This window comes from Salvelinus fontinalis, chromosome 14 (genome assembly GCF_029448725.1).
Source record: "Salvelinus fontinalis isolate EN_2023a chromosome 14, ASM2944872v1, whole genome shotgun sequence".
In the NCBI taxonomy this organism is placed as follows: domain Eukaryota; kingdom Metazoa; phylum Chordata; class Actinopteri; order Salmoniformes; family Salmonidae; genus Salvelinus; species Salvelinus fontinalis.
Genome location: NC_074678.1, coordinates 30,197,635 through 30,216,770, shown reverse-complemented (window position 1 = coordinate 30,216,770; position 19,136 = coordinate 30,197,635). Strand labels below are relative to the sequence as shown.

General features: G+C 41.5%; 2 protein-coding genes across 5 annotated transcripts in view; one reads left to right on the top strand and one right to left on the bottom strand.

Annotated features, from left to right (window-relative positions):
- Positions 1-6,688, top strand: part of fxr1 (FMR1 autosomal homolog 1) — a 53,728-nt gene extending 47,040 nt beyond the window's left edge. Inside the window, exons 16-24 of one of the 3 annotated variants that reach the window (XM_055861281.1) lie at positions 2,840-2,918; positions 3,017-3,126; positions 3,245-3,331; positions 3,437-3,641; positions 3,850-4,041; positions 4,200-4,400; positions 4,624-4,701; positions 5,164-5,249; positions 5,755-6,688. In XM_055861281.1, coding sequence (XP_055717256.1) covers positions 2,840-2,918; positions 3,017-3,126; positions 3,245-3,331; positions 3,437-3,641; positions 3,850-4,041; positions 4,200-4,400; positions 4,624-4,701; positions 5,164-5,249; positions 5,755-5,925 — 1,209 coding nt within the window. In that variant the 3' untranslated portion in view covers positions 5,926-6,688. Of the gene's footprint in view, positions 1-2,839; positions 2,919-3,016; positions 3,127-3,238; positions 3,332-3,436; positions 3,642-3,849; positions 4,042-4,199; positions 4,401-4,623; positions 4,702-5,163; positions 5,250-5,754 lie in introns of all 3 variants that reach the window. The other 2 variants (XM_055861280.1, XM_055861282.1) reach the window with 2 other exon arrangements.
- Positions 6,689-6,731: 43 nt separating this feature from the next.
- dnajc19 (DnaJ (Hsp40) homolog, subfamily C, member 19) lies at positions 6,732-8,633 on the bottom strand. 2 transcript variants are annotated; one of them, XM_055861286.1, is made up of 6 exons: positions 8,476-8,633; positions 7,948-7,995; positions 7,778-7,851; positions 7,150-7,229; positions 7,005-7,075; positions 6,732-6,867 (listed from the first exon to the last, which is right to left on the bottom strand). In XM_055861286.1, the coding sequence occupies exons 3-6, from the start codon at positions 7,838-7,840 to the stop codon at positions 6,797-6,799; spliced, it is 285 nt and encodes a 94-aa protein (XP_055717261.1). In that variant the 5' UTR covers positions 7,841-7,851; positions 7,948-7,995; positions 8,476-8,633; the 3' UTR covers positions 6,732-6,796. The 2 variants fall into 2 exon arrangements, with proteins under 2 accessions (XP_055717261.1, XP_055717260.1); XM_055861285.1 differs by having other exon boundaries at positions 7,944-7,995; positions 8,476-8,632.
- Positions 8,634-19,136: the final 10,503 nt, after the last annotated feature.

Sequence of the window (19,136 nt, the reverse complement as noted above, 5' to 3'; positions counted from 1 at the left end):
AATACACACACACAGCTCTGAAGTGACAATGATACTGAAGAGTCTGCTTAGGAGACAAATACTCTCAACTGTTTGAATAAAAATAGAGTTTAAGTTACCTGTGATGAATGTTGAAACCAAAAACTTTCATTTCTATATGCAGGAAATCCTATTTTAATAATGGGCATGGTAAGAATTGAAAACCCAAAGTGCGAGTCATAATTCCCATGACACCTAGCAAAATCTGAAAAGCGGTTCCTTCATTTATTCCATAGGATATTTTTACATTCACTTAAAATAAGGTCTGTGTTTCGTGTAGGCTTACATCACTGTGCCAATTTTATAACTGTGTAGATATCCATAGGACATGGTAACTCTGATCAATATTGGCTAAATATGAGCATTTTTGTAGAGTGGATTTATGAAAATATGTTGACAAACGTTACCTTATCCTAGTAAGATTTACACGGGTATCAAAACGTTGAGGCGGTTTAAGCCTGCACGAAACACAGACCTTATTTGAAGTAGATCAAGACATTCTCTATGGAAGACATGAACGGTAAAATAACGAAGGAACCCCTTTCAAATTCAGCCGCAAGTTATTACAGGAATTATAACGCGTCGACTATTTCTCTCTAAACCATATACCTTTGACTAATCCGGAAACTATCACCTCGAAAACAAAACGTTTATTCCGTTCCGTATTTTATCTAACGGGTGGCAACAATGAGTCTAAATATTCCTGTTACATTGCACAACCTTCAATGCTGTCATAATTACGTAAAATTCTGGCAAATTAGTTCGCAAAGAGCCAGGCGGCCCAAACTGTTGCATATACCCTGACTCTGCGTGCAATGAACGCAAGAGAAATTACACAATTTCACCTGGTTAATATTGCCTGCTAACCTGGATTTCATTTAGCTAAATATGCAGGTTTAAAAATATATACTTGTGTATTGATGTTTATGGTTAAGTACACATTGGAGCAATGACAGTCATTGATTGATTGTTTTTTATAAGATAAGTTTAATGCTAGCTAGCAATATATAATTATAAAAAACAATCAATCAATGCTCTGGACACTACGCTGACAGACACAGCAAACCTTCTTGCCACAGCTCGCATTGATGTGCCATCCTGGATGAGCTGCACTACCTGAGCCACTTGTGTGGGTTGTAGACTCCGTCTCATGCTACCACTAGAGTGTAAGCACCGGCAGCATTCAAAAGTGACCAAAACATCAGCCAGGAAGCATAGGAACTGAGAAGTGGTCTGTGGTCACCACCTGCAGAATCACTCCTTTATTGGGGGTGTCTTGCTAATTGCCTATAATTCCACCTTTTGTCTATTCCATTTGCACAACAGCATGTGAAATTTATTGTCAATCAGTGTTGCTTCCTAAGAGGACAGTTTGATTTCACAGAAGTGTGATTGACTTGGAGTTACATTGTGTTGTTTAAGTGTTCCCTTTATTTTTTTGAGCAGTGTATATTGAAAAAACATACTTTACGGTGATATTGACACATTTATCAAATAAAATCAAAGCTGGAGATAGTAGCCGTCTATAACGACAGCTTTTCAGAAGGCAATCCCCGGTTCCTTCTCGCGCCTTCCAGAAAACAGGAAATTGGTGTCACGTCATGCCAAGAGCTCTTATTCGACCTCAGATCAAGCTATACACTCCATTTCTTCCCTCACTGCCTGTTGACATCTAGTGGAAGGCGTATGAAGTGCATGTATACTAATACATATCAAGCAAATTAATAGGGTTGCCCTGGAACAGAGCATCGATTTCAGATTTTCCACTTCCTGTCAGGAAGTTTGCTGCAAAATGAGTTATGTTTTACTCACAGATATAATTCAAACTGTTTTAGAAACTAGAGAGTGTTTTCTATCCAATAGTAATAATAATATGCATATTGTACGAGCAAGAATTGAGTATACGAGGCCGTTTGAAATGGGCACCTTTCATCCAAGCTACTCAATACTGCCCCTGCAGCCCAAAGAAGTTAACTGTAAGGTTGCAAGATTGGATCCCCCGAGCTGACAAGGTTAAAAATCTGTCGTTCTGCCCCTGAAGGCAGAACGTTCCTAGGCCGTCATTGAAAATAAGAATGTGTTCTTAACTGACTTGCCTAGTTAAATAAAGATTAAATAAAGGTGTAAAAAATGAGCTACGGACGCGTGCGTGCGTGTGAGCTACGGACGCGTGCGTGCGTGTGAGCTACGGACGCGTGTGTGCGTGCGTGTGAGCTACGGACGCGTGTGTGCGTGCGTGTGAGCTACGGACGTGTGTGTGCGTGCGTGTGAGCTACGGACGCGTGTGTGCGTGCGTGTGAGCTACGGACGCGTGTGTGCGTGCGTGTGAGCTACGGACGCGTGTGTGTGTGTGTGCGTGCGTGCGAGCTACGGACGCGTGTGTGTGTGCGTGCGTGCGAGCTACGGACGCGTGTGTGCGTGCGTGCGTGCGAGCTACGGACGCGTGTGTGCGTGCGTGCGTGCGAGCTACGGACGCGTGTGTGCGTGCGTGCGTGCGAGCTACGGACGCGTGTGTGCGTGCGTGCGTGCGAGCTACGGACGCGTGCGTGTGAGCGAGCTACGGACGCGTGCGGGTGAGCTACGGACGCGTGCGTGCGAGCTACGGACGCGTGCGTGCGAGCTACGGACGCGTGCGGGCGAGCTACGGACGCGTGCGGGCGAGCTACGTGCGGGTGAGCTACAGACGCGTGTGTGCGTGCGGGTGAGCTACGGACGCGTGTGTGCGTGCGGGTGAGCTACGGATGGTGTATGTGAGTGAACTATAGACGGGTATTTACCACCAGGACCTTTTTAAGAAAAACAACCTTTTGTATTCTTCAAGAATGAGGAGGCAGTTAAGAAGGCAAGGAATTATCTGGAGTTTCTTGAAGATTCTGTTCAGATCCCCAGGACCTTGGTCGGTATGTATGGAGATGGATTTGATCATTATAAAATTCAAGACATCTGTGATGGTGTGTTCTTTGTGGCAGTTCACACAAGTTCTTTGTGGCTTTTTCAGGCAAGGTAATTGGCAAGAATGGGAAAGTCATTCAGGAGATCGTTGACAAGTCTGGAGTGGTGAGAGTTAGGATTGAAGGGGACAAGGATGGCACACAGCCACGTCAAGAAGTAAGCCCTTAGTTTTGTGCTACTTTCTAGCTCATTTAGTAGACGGAAGAGATCAATATTGTCATAGAAACACTCTTCACCCATAATAACATAATTTATTTGTGATGCGCTGACACAGGGAATGGTCCCGTTTACATTTGTCGGCACTAAGGAGAATATTGGGAATGTCCAGGTACTCCTGGAGTACCACATTGCCTACCTGAACGTAAGCAGTGATCTACAGTAACAAATTCCTATTGGTTTGAGTCAGAGCTACAGAAGCTGTAGGAAGAGTTTTTTTCGTGACATGTTTGCCTGTCGTCAACTGCAGGAAGTCGAGCAGCTGCGTATGGAGAGACTGCAGATAGACGAGCAGCTGAGGCAGATTGGGATGGGCCACAGGCCTTCATCTGGCCGCCCAGCAGACAAGGGCTACACCACAGACGACAGTGTGGCTGCTACCGCCGTGCACACCAGCCGCTCCTACACCGGCAGAGGCCGCGGACGCAGGGGCCCCAACTACACCTCCGGCTATGGTGAGTGTCATGTTTACAATGATACTGAAGACATTTTGTAGATTCTCCCATTACAAGCCACTCTTCCACACCTATCAGGTGGTCAATCGAAAGTTAAGGCAGTCTAGAGAGGGGAATATTGATATTGGGATATAATGCTATAGCTCAACAGAAAGTGATAGAAAAGTCATCAGCCATGTGGTATTAAAAAGCTATGTTTGACTTTCAGGCACAAACTCTGAGCAATCCAATGCCTCTGAGACTGACTCTGAGCGGAAGGATGAGCTGAGTGACTGGTCCCTGGCGGGAGAAGAACCGGAGAGGGGGACTCGACCACAGAGAGACAGCAGGAGGAGAGCTGGTCCAGGGAGGGGTAGAGGGCCTAGGGGCCGTGGAGCAGGGAGAGGAGCCCCCAACACCGGTACAGCTGCAGACACAATTGATGGGTCATACACATGCTGATGACATCAGACAAATAATTTGTTATCCCTTATGTTTATCATGAATGATCACATGAAGGTTTGAATTGTTCCTCAAACTATAGGTATTAAATATTAAGCCATTTTGCTTACTCTGTAGCTCTGAAGGATCCTTATGGCAACCCATACAGTGTGCTTGACAACACAGAGACAGACCAGACGGCCGACACTGATGCAAGTGACTCCAACCTCAACACAAACCGTCGCCGCCGCTCCCGCCGCCGCCGAACTGATGAGGACACAACAGTGATTGATGGCATGAGTGAATCTGATAACACTTCCCTCAGTGAGAATGGCCTTGGTAAGTCCCTTCGTAAAATAAACAAGCCCTGGGAGCCAATGGGATTCAACAACAAACACTCATAAGCATTAGAAAATACAATAATTTCATGTTACAGAAGATGGGAGGCAATTACCTCCGTGACAGACCAAAAAAGGATAGAATCACAAATGGACACCAATCCCAAGTCTATCCTTATGCAATACTCTCACTGAGGGCTCTGCACAAATTCTCCCCCACATAGATGACTCAAAAGATAAACCACAACGGCGTAACCGTAGCAGCAGACGCAGTGTCCGCCCACCAGAGGAAAGGCAACCAGGTAACCGGTGGTGAACGGCCTGTTTGTTTGTTTACCAAAGCCAGCATGACTGAGTGTGCTTAACACTTTCCCTCGCTAGCAGTAAAGTGATTCATCCAGTAACCATCGACTTGCTCTGGGAAGCCTCTTCAATTTCTCTATCTGGAGCTGAGGGAGAAACTTAGGAAAGGCATGTCATCAAGAAGACCCATTTGTTTTTAATGTTACCACTCCAATTCACTAACATGTCAGCTACTGGTTGACAACCGTTTGAAGGTTGTGAAAATTCATTGAGTTTTCCTTGCTGTAATACTAGTTGCCTGTATTTCTCACTTGCACTCCTAAGACTACCTTTTTAGTTATTTTTAACTGCATTCAGTCTGTTTTTGTTTTTTATTTAATTAGCAATGATGACATCCGATTTAAGTTCTAGTTCAATAAATTAACAATGTAAAAGTGGTTCTAACATTCTTTGTTTTGCAGTTACTGTGGCAGATTACATATCCCGTGCTGAATCACAAAGCAGACAGACTAACCAAAAGGAACTGAAAAATAACAAAAAAGAACTGGTGAGTGGAAAACAATGCTACAAATCAGACTTCAGGGCCTGTATGTATCAAGCGTCTCAGAATAGGAGTGCGGATCTAGGATCAGACCCCCCCGGTTCTTACTTGGGGCTCCCGAGTGGCGCTGCTTCTCAGTGCTATAGACGTCATTACAGACCCTGGTTCGATTCCAGGCTGTATCACAACCGACTAACTGGGAGTCCCATAGGGCAGCGCACAATTGGCCCAGTGTCGTTAGGGTTTGACATCATGAATTTGTTTTTAACTGACTTGCCTGGTTAAATAAAATAAAATTACTCATTGTGATTTAAAAGGTTAAACTGATCCTAAATCAGCACTACTACTATAAGATACTTGTTACATACAGGTCGGTCCCAGGCCAGAGAAAGAACCATGGTAATGTACGGAACCCCGCCAGTGAGTTCAGAGACCAGGCTGGTTTTCAATTCCCAGAATTGTATGTCTTTGGTCAAGCTTCTGTAACTGTTTCTACCTGTGTGTCTTGTAGGGGCAGGTTGAGTGTATCGCGGAGCACAGCCTATCTGCAGAAGCAAATACAAGCAACGGCCCCAGCAATGGAAGAGGTGACGAACCAGGCAGGGCTTCCACAGAACGGGTTGCCAAAGTCGCTTACCAAGGGAATGGTGACCAGCAGCCTGTCCTGAACGGGGTTTCCTAATCCACTCAAACTCATTCATTGTAATACATTTTTACAATAGTTATTGTACAAGCTTGCCAAAGATAGTCATGGACTTCCAGATTCTCTACTGCACTTTTCAGTTCCCTCAACATGGAACACAGAGAGATTTAGCACTGAACCGAGACATAAGAGTATGTTTCAAGTACATGATCTGATGTTGTGCCTTGAGAATAGATTCAACATAGTTAGTTGCCTGGCTGTAGTAAATGTTTTCAGTGATGGCAAAGATAGGAAGAATCCAGTTATCCTAATATTTGTTGAGTTAGCTGCTTTTTGTTACATTTTAATATGCAACCACTTCTTCATATGAGGAAATGCAGTCTGGAAGAGAAAGTTTTGCACTGAATTGTAATTTATTTTCCATAAGAATAACATTAGTCTGGAAACTGGTCTGTTAATGTTCTTGTCAATTTTTTTAAAAATCCTGAATGACACTCCACATAGTAGTGAACCTGTATGCTGGAATGCACCCACCAGAGGCTGGAATGATGGTGGCAGTAACTGGTCTCATGAAGGAGCTTTATTTGGTTTATTAAGTGTACAGTATTTAAAAAGCTGTTATTCCTAACACTGGCTGAAAACCGTATTTTCTTGCAGGTGACAATTTGGACTACTGAAAGAGACGTTGGTTTGGTAAACTACAATTCTGTTTTTTTATGCTCATTCTGGTTTGATGTGCAATATGTTTTGTATGCCGGTAGTTCTTAAATAAAACCCGATCTTCCATTTAGATCCAAAACCACCTTTGTCCTGAGAACATGAGTAATGTAGAGAGGAAGACTGAGTTTGATCTCTTACATTATTTATTTGGGCACAATAAGAAAAACCAAGTGCAATGTGATTATTTGATCTATTTCTTTAGTTGTCCATCAAGTAAATCCTTTGCTTCATTTATTTTAGCAGCAAGATATGGTGATCCACCTGCAATAGAACAAAATGTGCATTTTTAGAGTACAGTGTGATCCAATAAATTTTTACAAGCTCAATGGCTCTAAATAAAAGCAAATATTTATTTGGAAAGAAATGTCATGACCACACATTGTACTAGTTCCTCAAACCTCTATCGGGGTGATTAAGAATCATCAGTTTTCTGTGGGCTTCTCTGATCTTGGTCTTGTTAGCTGTGGGACTGGGGACAACAATATGATACATTAGTGCAATAAAGTCAAGCATTTGCTTATCACACAGTGAAATGTACAGTACCTGACTCCTAGAACGAGCGACGCCTCTCTCTTGTTCATTTTGGGATCAAATCCACCTCTGTAGTATCCACCACCAAAAGCCTGCAACAATTGTATCACAGATGCAGTGGTGTAAGTAGTTTTTGTTGGCTCTTATTTTTGACAACTTTCAATTTACTACATTCCTAAAGAACTGTAGTTTTTACTCCATATAAAAGTACTCTTTACATTTTGAATGCTTAGCAGGACAGGAAAATGGTCCAATTCAAAAACTTATCAAGAGAACCACCCTGGTCATCCATTCTGCCTCTGATCTGGCAGACTCACTAAACACAAATGCTTAATTTGTAAATTATGTTGGAGATTGGCTATCCGTAAATTTAAAAAAAGAAAATGGTCCCATATGGTTTGCTTATTAAGGAATTTGAAATTATTTAATTCTACTTTTGATACTTAAGTACATTTCAAACCTAATGTTTTATTAGGTGACTTTTACTTGAGTCATTTTTTATTTAAGTTATCTTTACTTATACTAAATTATGACAATTAGGTACTTGTTCCACCACAGCACCAATGTGAGTTCAGTCAGACTAATGCCATTCATTATGTCTTGTAGAGGCCAACACGTGTGAAAGCCCATACAATCTTACCGATTTGGGAAAACTCTGCATAGCTTGTTTCATTTGGGGTTCCATGTGTTTCATGGCCTGCATGGCATAGCGACCTGAATCAAGGAGGATCTGCATTTCAGTGTCACAAATTCCATCAAATCGTTTCTTCAACTCTGCATATTCTGTACCTTAATGATAAACTGACCTACAAATCCAGCTGCTGCTAGGGTGAGCCCCAATGCCACCATGGAACTGGCCTGTGAATCGATTATGGATGTTCATTAGTAGAGGAAAAGATCTCAACCTTTTCATATAAAGCCTACAAGACATGTTTATAATCAAAGTCAGCTAGTGCAGTGGTCACATCTCAGATATGTGTTCAAATCCTGTGTGATCTGTAGGTTATGTACCTTACTGGTTTCCACATGATGGCGCTGCAGCAGTCATGCTGCTATTTGTTTCTAGCTGTAACGTTAACAATTTATGCTTCGGAGGTCTAGGGTGAGTAATGTTAGCTAGCCACCAACTGTATGGCTGTTAGTCGTAGCTAAACACACTCTATCAGCTTGCTCACTTTCACTAGTATGCTGCTACAGCTAGCTACAGTTGCTAGTTAGCTAACTGGCTGGCTAGCCAGCTTTAATAACGAAATGCTAACACTTCTGCTCTTGTCTAAACACTTCAATGCAGTAAGCTATCCTTTCACGGTAGCATCGATATAATAAATTCTAACTCACCATGTTTTATTGCTAAGATCCGCCTCTATCAAAGACTTGCAACATAACTTTTTATACACTTGTCTACGATGAACAAAGTCACAGATGACCCCTCATGTTTTGATCCGTGACTTCTCTGTTGTATATTTCTGGCCTGACAGAAATTAAAGGCACATGTCGTAACGACTAAAGTCAATTGCTCAGCACTGTCGCAAAATGTAAGGGTCCCAATTCTATAGAAATGTATGCCTAGTCAATAGGTACTTCTTGCCTAGTAATTTAGTGTCCTATAAAATATGTTGCCTATCTGGTCCAGCATCTCTGGACCTGAAAATGCTCATGCATTAATAAAAGAGAATTGTGCAAATATAGTGTTTTTCAGAACACATTATTAAGGTAATGTATAAACTACAGTAAATTGATATAAAATACTTATAAATCAGCCTTTTTACCTATTCCCCAGATGTAATACTATTGTTTAGATACTTTTTGTCCAGAGACCTGCTTGTTTGAACTGCTATATATATATATATATATATATATATATATATATATATATATATATATATATATATATATATTTGTTATCCAATGGAACAGTGGTGCATGTCTAATACATACATGTCCAGTACAAACAAGCAGTATTGTACAGCAGTGGGAATGTAATGCCAAATAGTCACATGTTAGTCACTCAAATTACAAGATGCACTCATTCATACACTATACAGTACATTTGGAAAGTATTCAGACCCTTTCTCCACATTGTGTTATGTTACAGCCTTATTCTAAAATGGATTACATTAAAAAGGTTCCTCATCAATCTACACACAATACCCCATAATGACAAAGCGAAAAATGGTTTTAAGAAATTTTAGTAAATTTATTGCAAATAAAAAACAGAAATTCCTTTTTAACATAAGTATTCAGACCCTTGGCTATGAGACTCGAAGTTTCCATTGATCATCCTTGAGATGTATCTACAACTTTATTGGAGTCCACCTGTGGTAAATTTAATTGATTGGACATGATTTGGAAATGCACACAGCTGGTCCCACAGTTGAAAGTGAATGTCAGAGCAAAAACCAAGCAATTAGGTCGAAGGAATTGTCCATAGAGCTCCGAGACAGGATTGTGTTGAGAAACAGATCTGCGGAAGTGTACCAAAAAATGTCTGCAGCATTGAAGTTCCACAAGAACACAGTGCCCTCCATCATTCTTAAATGGATGAAGTTTGGAACCCCCAAGACTCTTCCTAGAGCTGGCCGCCTGGCCAAACTGAGCAATCAGGGGAGAAGGGCCTTGGTCAGGGAGGTGACCAAGAACCCGATGGTCACTCTGACAGAGCTCCAGAGTTCCTCTGTGGAGATCGGAGAATCTTCCAGAAGGACAATCGTCTCTGCAGCACTCCACCAACCCGGCCTTTATGGTAGAATGGCCAGACGGAAGCCACTCCTCAGTAAAAGGCACATGACAGCCCGCTTGGAGTTTGCCAAGAGGCACCTAAAGTACTCTCAGACCATGTGAAACAAGATTCTCGAGTCTGATGAAACCAAGATGGAACTCAAGTGTCACGTCTGGGGGAAACCTGGCACCATCTGTACGGTGAAGCATGGTGGTGGCAGCATCATGCAGTGGGGATGTTTTTCAGCGGCAGGTACTGGGAGACTAGTCAGGATCAAGGGAAAGATGAACGGAGCAAAGTACAGAGAGATCCTTGATAACCTGCTACAGAGCGCTCAGGACCTGAGACTGGGGCAAAGGTTCACCTTCGAGCAGGACAACAACCCTAAGAAAGCCAAGACAACGCCAGGGTGGCTTCGAGACAAGTCTCTGAATATCCTTGAGTGGCCCAGCCAGAGCCCGGACTTGAACCTGATCGAACATATCTGGAGAGACCTGAAAATAGCTGTGCAGCGATGCTCCCCATCTAACCTGACAGAGGTTGAGAGGATTTACAGAGAAGAATGGAAGAAAGTCCCAAAATACAGGTGTGCCAAGCTTGTAGTGTCATACCCAAGAAGACTCGAGGCTGTAATCGCTGGCAAAGGTGCTTCAACAAAGTACTGAGTAAAGGGTCTGATTACTTATGTAAATGTGATATTTCAGTTTTCTATTTTTAAAACATTTGCAAAAAATTGTAGAAACCTGTTTTTGATTTGTCATTATGGGGTATTGTATGTAGATTGATGAGGGCAAAAAATGATGTAATCCATTTTTGAATAAGGCTGAAGCTCAACAAAATGTGGAAAAATTCTAGGGGTCTGAATACTTTTCGAATGCACTGTATATACAAAAGTATGTGGACAACCCTTCAACTTAGTCGATTCAGCTATTTCAGCCACACCCGATACTGACAGGCGTATAAAATCGAGCACACAGCCATGCAATCTCCAAAGACAAACATTGGCAGTAGAATGGCCTTACTAAAAAGCTGCCCCCTTTCCAACAAGTCAGTTTCTTCAAATTTCTGCCCTGCTTGAGCTGCCCCAGTCAACTTTAAGTGATGTTATTGTCAAGTGGAAACATCTAGGAGCAACAATTGCTCAGCTGCAAAGTGGTAAGCCACACAAGCTCATAGAACAGGACGGCCGAGTGCTGAAGTGCATAGCGCGTAAAAATCGTCTGTCCTCAGTTGCAACACTCACTACCGAGTACCAAAATGCCTCTGGAAGCAACATCAGCACAATAACTATTCGTCGGGAGCTTAATGAAATGGGTTTCCATGGCCGAGCAGCCGCACACAAGCCTAAGATCACCATGTGCAATGCCAAGCTTCGGTTGGAGTTGTGTTAAGCTCACGTTCATTGGACTCTGGAGCAGTGGAAATGCATTCCCTGGAGTGATGAATCATGCTTCACCATCTGGCAGTCCGACGGACAAATCTGGGTTTGGCAGATGCCAGGAGAAAGCTACCTGCCCCAATGCATAGTGCCAACTGTACAGTTTGGTGGAGGAGGAATGATGGTCTGGGGATGTTTTTCAGGGTAAGGGCCTTTCCTGTTTCAGCATGACAATGCCCAGTGTACAAAGTGAGGTCCATACAGAAAGGGTTTGTCGATATTGGTGTGGAAGACCTTTGCTGGCCTGGACAAAGCCCTGATCTCAACCCCATCGAACACCTTTGGGATAAGTTGGAACACCGACTGCGAGCCAGGCCTATTCACCCAACATCAGTGCCCGACCTCACTAATGCTCTTGTGGCTGAATGGAAGCAAGTCCCCTCAGTAATGTTCCAACATCTAGTGGAAAGCCTTTCCAGAAGAGTGGAGGCTGTTATAGCTGCGAAGGGGGGTCTCCATATTAATGCCCATGATTTTTAAATTAGATGTTCGACGAGCAGGTGTCCACATACTTTTGATAATGTAGTGTAACTAGAAAGAACATAATTGATCTTACCTTACATGGTCAGTTCCCAAGGATTGCTATAATATAGGACTGAACAGGACTTTAACCGAACATCTGCTCTGAGCAATTTAAAATAGAATAGAACATGGTTATCTCTCTTCCCATTGGAATGAAGCACACTGGAGCAACACAATGAGATGTTGAAGGTCCTAATTATTGCCCCTATCATTTGCATAATTACAATGTTTTCCAAGGCAAGGGCAGTATAGAAATTTCAAACTGTAGTGGACCTGCAGCAGTCAGTGAAAGTCAGGTTTAATGATGAATCTGTCCTCCATCAGGCAGGCACACTGGCTGGAGGGCTGGAGTTTCAATAGGATTTAAAAAGCCAACTGTGTGGATAAATTAGAGTTTTGCCCCAAAATCATATGGAATTACAGTGCTGGGTGCATGTGGTGAGCCTACACACAAAAAGCCCAGAGGAAGCAGCTATTTCTGTTGGTTTTATTAAACCAACCAAGCAATTTAATTCTTTTGTTCAGGGGAGTTCTACTTCATTGATTAACAAAAGCAGGGATATAATTTTTTCAGCCTTTTTGAAAAGCCTGAAATGTCAAGCCTTTTAAAGCAGATTATTCTGCCTCTGTGCTGTGAATGCTGCCAGAGTAACCTTTTGTCTACAATTAAATATTCCAGCATAAATATAAAAGAAAATCAGAGATGGGGAAGATTGACTCACGAGAGATTGGAGAGGTAGATCCTCACACTGATAGTGCAAACAGCTTGCTTCTAATTAAATATGCCACAGAGTCTCAAAGCATTTGCTTTCAGCCGCAGAGAGAGGAAGCTGCCTAAGAATGAGGGGGAGAAATATATCACATCATCTGTCTGTCCACAGCCTTCCTCTGGGCATCTGAAAGGTATTTCATTTTTTTGTTTTTGTAATTATTTGTTTCCGTTTTTTGTAGGAAGTATCTAAAGGCAACACCTTCAGGGATATGCATAAATAGAGAAACACAATAAAAGTTCTCAGATTGTTTATGATTCAGACTCAGATGATTAAGCATGACAATGTGGCACTTCAGGGACATGGGGCATTTATTTTACATTTATGGAATTGGGTGCATTCTCCCCATGTCTGTGATGCAGAGAGGGGGTATATTCAAAGCCGTTATACTATGCAACGTTTAATTTAGTAGTGTTCAGTTTCAGTTGTAGACTTTATGTAGTGGTTCATTTAATTGATGTGTGATTGCATCTAAAGGAAAGAGGTTATATAGAAAGAATATGTGATATTGTATAACTAGGGGTCATTCCTTATACCTTTAACAGACATATTACTACATTTGTTGGTGAAATAATGTATAGATAGTCTGGAGTAAAGATAGATGTGATGTAGATTCTTGTTATATGTGTTTGCTTACTTACTCGTAAGAGAGTATTGATACTGTGACTTTGATCTGATAACAGCAGTGTTGATCATATTCAACTCTGCTTTACATGTTAATATGATATTTTCTCACGCAGATATTTAGCCAAGTTTAGGAAACAGTACTTTGTGAATTTTAGAATGGTTTACTAGAATTGGATCCTATCAACTTCATCAAGTCATCAAGTGTTTTGAAAAGGCAAACACATAGCAAATTCTGTCATAGCAACATTTGTGAGCACATATTAAATAATAGGTTCTAAATAAGTCAAAGATAGAATGATTATTTGGAATAAACTTTTTTGTTGTTGAGCAGAGCAGAGCTGTTTTGATGAGTTGCTAATGTCAGCTTATTAAAAGTGTGTTATCCTAGTAGTATGTTGTTGGTAATGATTTCATTACATTACAGGTTCATAACAGTTATGTTGATCATCATACATCACACACATATCTTCATGGAGGATGTCAGTTTACACATTTGAATGTTTGCTTGCTGCAAAAAAATATGACAAAGTATTTTCCTTTAAGTATGCTATGTGTATAGGAGAAAAAACTCCCAGATAATGGGGGAATACATGGTCCCCTAAGATGTTTTCAGTGGGTGACTGAAGGATTTCAATGAATGCAGATTACTTCAACTGTTGGCTTTGTTGTCTCTCAGATCTCACTACCTGTACATATTAAAGAAGTAGTAGAGAGGTCTGTGGACTGATAATGTTTTGCATGAGAAATGGGGCACTTTTTAAAAAGTGATTCATTCAATGCATTTGAATGTGTCTGAAACATCCAGACAAAACAGAGGCCCCAACATATGTCCCTTCACCATGACCCCATCCCACTTACCCCATACCTGCAATAAGGTCTCATCAGAAAATTGGGCAAGTCAAGAGTCTGTTGATTAACCCTGACAGACCTAATGATTGTGGGTCAGGGTTTCAGCTTGTGAGATAAAAAAAAACAACCACTAGTGTAAAATAATATATGCACTGACAGGCAAATTGTGCTCTGTCATTTGCGTTTTAGGATGATAGTGGATTCTGAACTGACCAGCTCTGACTGGTAATGGTGTTGGCTGCAGCTTTTTCCCACGTCTGAAGTGAACGGATATGGCATGAGGGACGAACCTCATCGCTTTCCCAGACCACAAGTAAATCTTGCATTATGCTGAATTTTAGCTTCCAAAAGGATTGCAAGGTTTGCAAAAAGGAAACAAGAATTATTCAATCAAATTGGCACCTTCACATCCAGATTCGACTAGTGCTGCATAATGCAATCCAGTAATCCCTTTATCAAATGCTGAGATGAAATGGTCTTATTGGAAAAGGAGTTAAATATATTTAAGGTCATTCTATCACTAGTTTATTTTTCAAAATTGCCCACTCTCTTTTTATCTTCAGAGACAATAATTACTTCTAGTTCAACACACTATGCCTGATGAATGTTCAGAGAATCCACAGGAAGAAATCTTTGCAATAATCAGCACTACAGTTTTCTCTCCCTTTTAACATTTCTATAAATTTGAACATACATGGCTGTCTGAGGATATGCAATGTTAATGTCTAGGTGATGATGGCAATATGTCAGCAAAATATGGTAACCTACTTGAACTGTAATTGTTGCCGCATCAGCATCTTACATATCTTAGGCTACAGTGCGTTGTGGGCTTAGCTATAATGCAGTTTTTCCAATACATTTTGGGAAGGCATTTCTTTCCTCCTTTTACATTTTTTTATTTTCAGTAATCATCATTGTTCATGTCATTTTTCTAGGTCATAATAGGAAGAATGCTGGGTGAATACTAAACAGAGCCTATATACTGTACATGTAGGCATCCTTTGCTGACTGTTCAGATTGCCCACTGCTGAAACCTCATCAGCAGCTGACTGATGCCAAATATTAGCATTCAATTTATCAATAACCCACTAGGCCTAATGATTTATAAGTCTATTAGTCTGTATAAATCAGAGTGTTTCTGCTACCTGTATAGTGCTTTCAGAAAGTATTCATACCCCTTGACTTATTCCACATTTTGTTGTGTTACAACTTAAATTCTAAATACACTGCTCAACAAAAATAAAGGGAACACTTAAACAACACAATGTAACTCCAAGTCAATCACACTTCTGTGAAATCAAACTGTCCACTTAGGAAGCAACACTGATTGACAATAAATTTCACATGCTGTTGTGCAAATGGAATAGACAAAAGGTGGAAATTATAGGCAATTAGCAAGACACCCCCCAAAAAGGAGTGATTCTGCAGGTGGTGACCACAGACCACTTCTCAGTTCCTATGCTTCCTGGCTGATGTTTTGGTCACTTTTGAATGCTGGCGGTGCTCTCACTCTAGTGGTAGCATGAGACGGAGTCTACAACCCACACAAGTGGCTCAGGTAGTGCAGCTAGTCCAGGATGGCACATCAATGCGAGCTGTGGCAAGAAGGTTTGCTGTGTCTGTCAGCGTAGTGTCCAGAGCATGGAGGCGCTACCAGGAGACAGGCCAGTACATCAGGAGACGTGGAGGAGGCCGTAGGAGGGCAACAACCCAGCAGCAGGACCGCTACCTCCGCCTTTGAGCAGGAGGAGCACTGCCAGAGCCCTGCAAAATGACCTCCAGCAGGCCACAAATGTGCATGTGTCAGCATATGGTCTCATAAGGGCTCTGAGGATCTCATCTCGGTACCTAATGGCAGTCAGGCTACCTCTGGCGAGCACATGGAGGGCTGTGCGGCCCCACAAAGAAATGCCACCCCACACCATGACTGACCCACTGCCAAACCGGTCATGCTGGAGGATGTTGCAGGCAGCAGAACGTTCTCCCCGGCATCTCCAGACTCTGTCACGTCTGTCACATGTGCGTGTGAACCTGCTTTCATCTGTGAAGAGCACAGGGCGCCAGTGGCGAATTTGCCAATCTTGGTGTTCTCTGGCAAATGCCAAACGTCCTGCACGGTGTTGGGCTGTAAGCACAACCCCCACCTGTGGACGTCGGGCCCTCATACCACCCTCATGGAGTCTGTTTCTGACCGTTTGAGCAGACACATGCACATTTGTGGCCTGCTGGAGGTCATTTTGCAGGGCTCTGGCAGTGCTCCTCCTGCTCAAAGGCGGAGGTAGCGTTCCTGCTGCTGGGTTGTTGCCCTCCTACGGCCTCCTCCACGTCTCCTTATGTACTGGCCTGTCTCCTGGTAGCCCCTCCATGTTCTGGACACTACGCTGACAGACACAGCAAACCTTCTTGCCACAGCTCGCATTGATGTGCCATCCTGGATGAGCTGCACTACCTGAGCCACCTGTGTGGGTTGTTGACTCCGTCTCATGCTACCACTAGAGTGAGAGCACCGCCAGCATTCAAAAGTGACCAAAACATCAGCCAGGAAGCATAGGAACTGAGAAGTGGTCTGTGGTCACCACCTGCAGAATCACTCCTTTATTGGGGGTGCCTTGCTAATTTCCTATAATTTCCACCTTTTGTCTATTCCATTTGCACAACAGCATGTGAAATTTATTGTCAATCAGTGTTGCTTCCTAAGTGGACAGTTTGATTTCACAGAAGTGTGATTGACTTGGAGTTACATTGTGTTGTTTAAGTGTTCCCTTTATTTTTTTGAGCAGTGTAGATTAAATATAACTTTTTTCACACCCATTTACACACAATACCCCATAATGATGAAGGAGAAACATGTTTTTAGACATGAAATACAGAAATATCTTATTTAAATCAGTATTCACACCCCTGAGTCAATACTTTGTAGAAGCACGTTTGGCAGTGATTACAGCTATAAGTCTTTCTGGGTCTCTAAGAGCTTTCCACAACTAAATTGTGCAACATTTGCCTATTATTCATTTCAAAATTCTACAAGCTCTGTCAAATTGGTTGTTGATTATTGCTAGACAACCATTTTCAGGTCTTGCCATAGATTTTCAAGCAGATTGAAGTCAAAACTGTATCTCGGCCACTCAGGAACATTCACTGTCTTCTTGGTAAGCAGCTCCAGAGTATATTTGGCCTTATGTTTTAGGTTATTGTCCTGCTGAAAGGTGAATTAATCTCCCAGTGTGTAGTGGAAAGCAAGGTTTTCCTCTAGGATTTTGCCTGTGCTTAGTGCCATTCCGTTTCTTTTTTATCATGAAAAACTCCCCAGTTACAAGCAAACCCATAACATGATGCCTTGTTGCAAACAGGATGCATGTTAAGGGATATTTGTATTCTGTACAGGCTTCCTTCTTTTCACTCTGTCAATTAGGTTAGTATTGTGGAGTAACTACAATGTTGTTGATCCATCCTCAGTTTTCTCCTATCACATCCATTCAACTCTGTAACTCTTTTAAAGTCACCATTGGCCTCATGGTGAAATCCCTGAGCAGTTTCCTTCCTGAACACAAATGCTTTGTTTGTAAATTATGCCTGAGTGTTGGAATATGCCCCTGCTATCCGTAAATTCAAATAACAAGAAAATAATACTGTCTAGTTTGTTTAATATAAGGAATTTGAAATGATTTATACATTTACTTTTGATAGTTATATATATATTTTAACAATTACATTTACTTTTGATACTGAAGTATATTTAAAACCAAACATTTTTAGACTTTTACTCAAGTAGTATTTTACTGGGTGACTTTCACTTTTACTTGAGTCATTTTCTATCAAGTTATCTTTACTTACTCAAGTATGACAATTGGGTACTTTTTCCAGCACTATATATTTATTTATACTTTACAGGTTTCCTTCTTTTCACTCCGTCAATTAGGTTAGTACTGTGGAGTAACTACAATGTTGTTGATCATCCTCAGTTTTCTCCTATAACAACCATTAAACTCTGTAACTGTTTTAAAATCCCCATGAGGCTGAAGGTGAAATCCCTCTGCGGCAAATGAGTTTGGAAGGACACCTGTATCTTTGTAGTGACTGGATGTATTGATACACCACCCAAAGCCAAATAAATAACAAAGAGATATTCAGCATCTGCTTTTTCTATATTTTACACATCTACCAGTAGGTGCACTTCTTTGCGAGGCACTGAACAACTTCCCTGGTCTTTGTGGTTGAGTCTGTGCTTGAAATTCACTACTTGAGGGACCTTACAAATAATTGTATGTGAAGGGTACAGAGATGAGGTAGTAATTCAAAAATCATGTTAACCACTATTATTGAACACAGAATGAGTCCATGCAATTTAATATGCAATTTGTTAAGAAATGTTTTACTCCTGAATTTATTTAGGCTTGCCATAACAAAGGTGTTGAATATTTATTGATCATTTTTTAATTCATTTTAAACATTTTCGAAAAAACATAATTTCACTTTGACATGGGTTTTTCTGCGTAAGCCAGTGACAAAAATAATCTACATTTAATCATTTTTAAATTCAGTCTGCAACACAACAAAATGTGGAAATGTCAAGGGGTGTGAATAATTTCTGAAGGCACTGTAAAGTGATACTACAGTCATATGAAAAAGTTTGGGCACCCCTGAAAATTTCCATGATTTCCATTTATAAATAATTGGGTGTTTGGATCAGCAATTTCATTTTGATCTATCAAATAACTGATGGACACAGTAATATTTCACTAGTGAAATTAGGTTTATTGGATTAACAGAAAATGTGCAATATGCATCAAAACAAAATTAGACAGGTGCATACATTTGGGCACCCCAATAGAAAAATCACATCAATATTTAGTAGAGCCTCCTTTTGCTAAAATAACAGCCTCTAGACGCTTCCCATAGCCTCTAATGAGTGTCTGGATGAAGGTATTTTGGACCATTCCTCCTTACAAAACATCTCCAGTTCAGTTAGGTTTGATGGTTGCCGAGCATGGACAGCCGCTTCAAATCATCCCACAGATTCTCAATGATATTCAGGTCTGGGGACTGGGATGGCCATTCCAGAACATTGTACTTG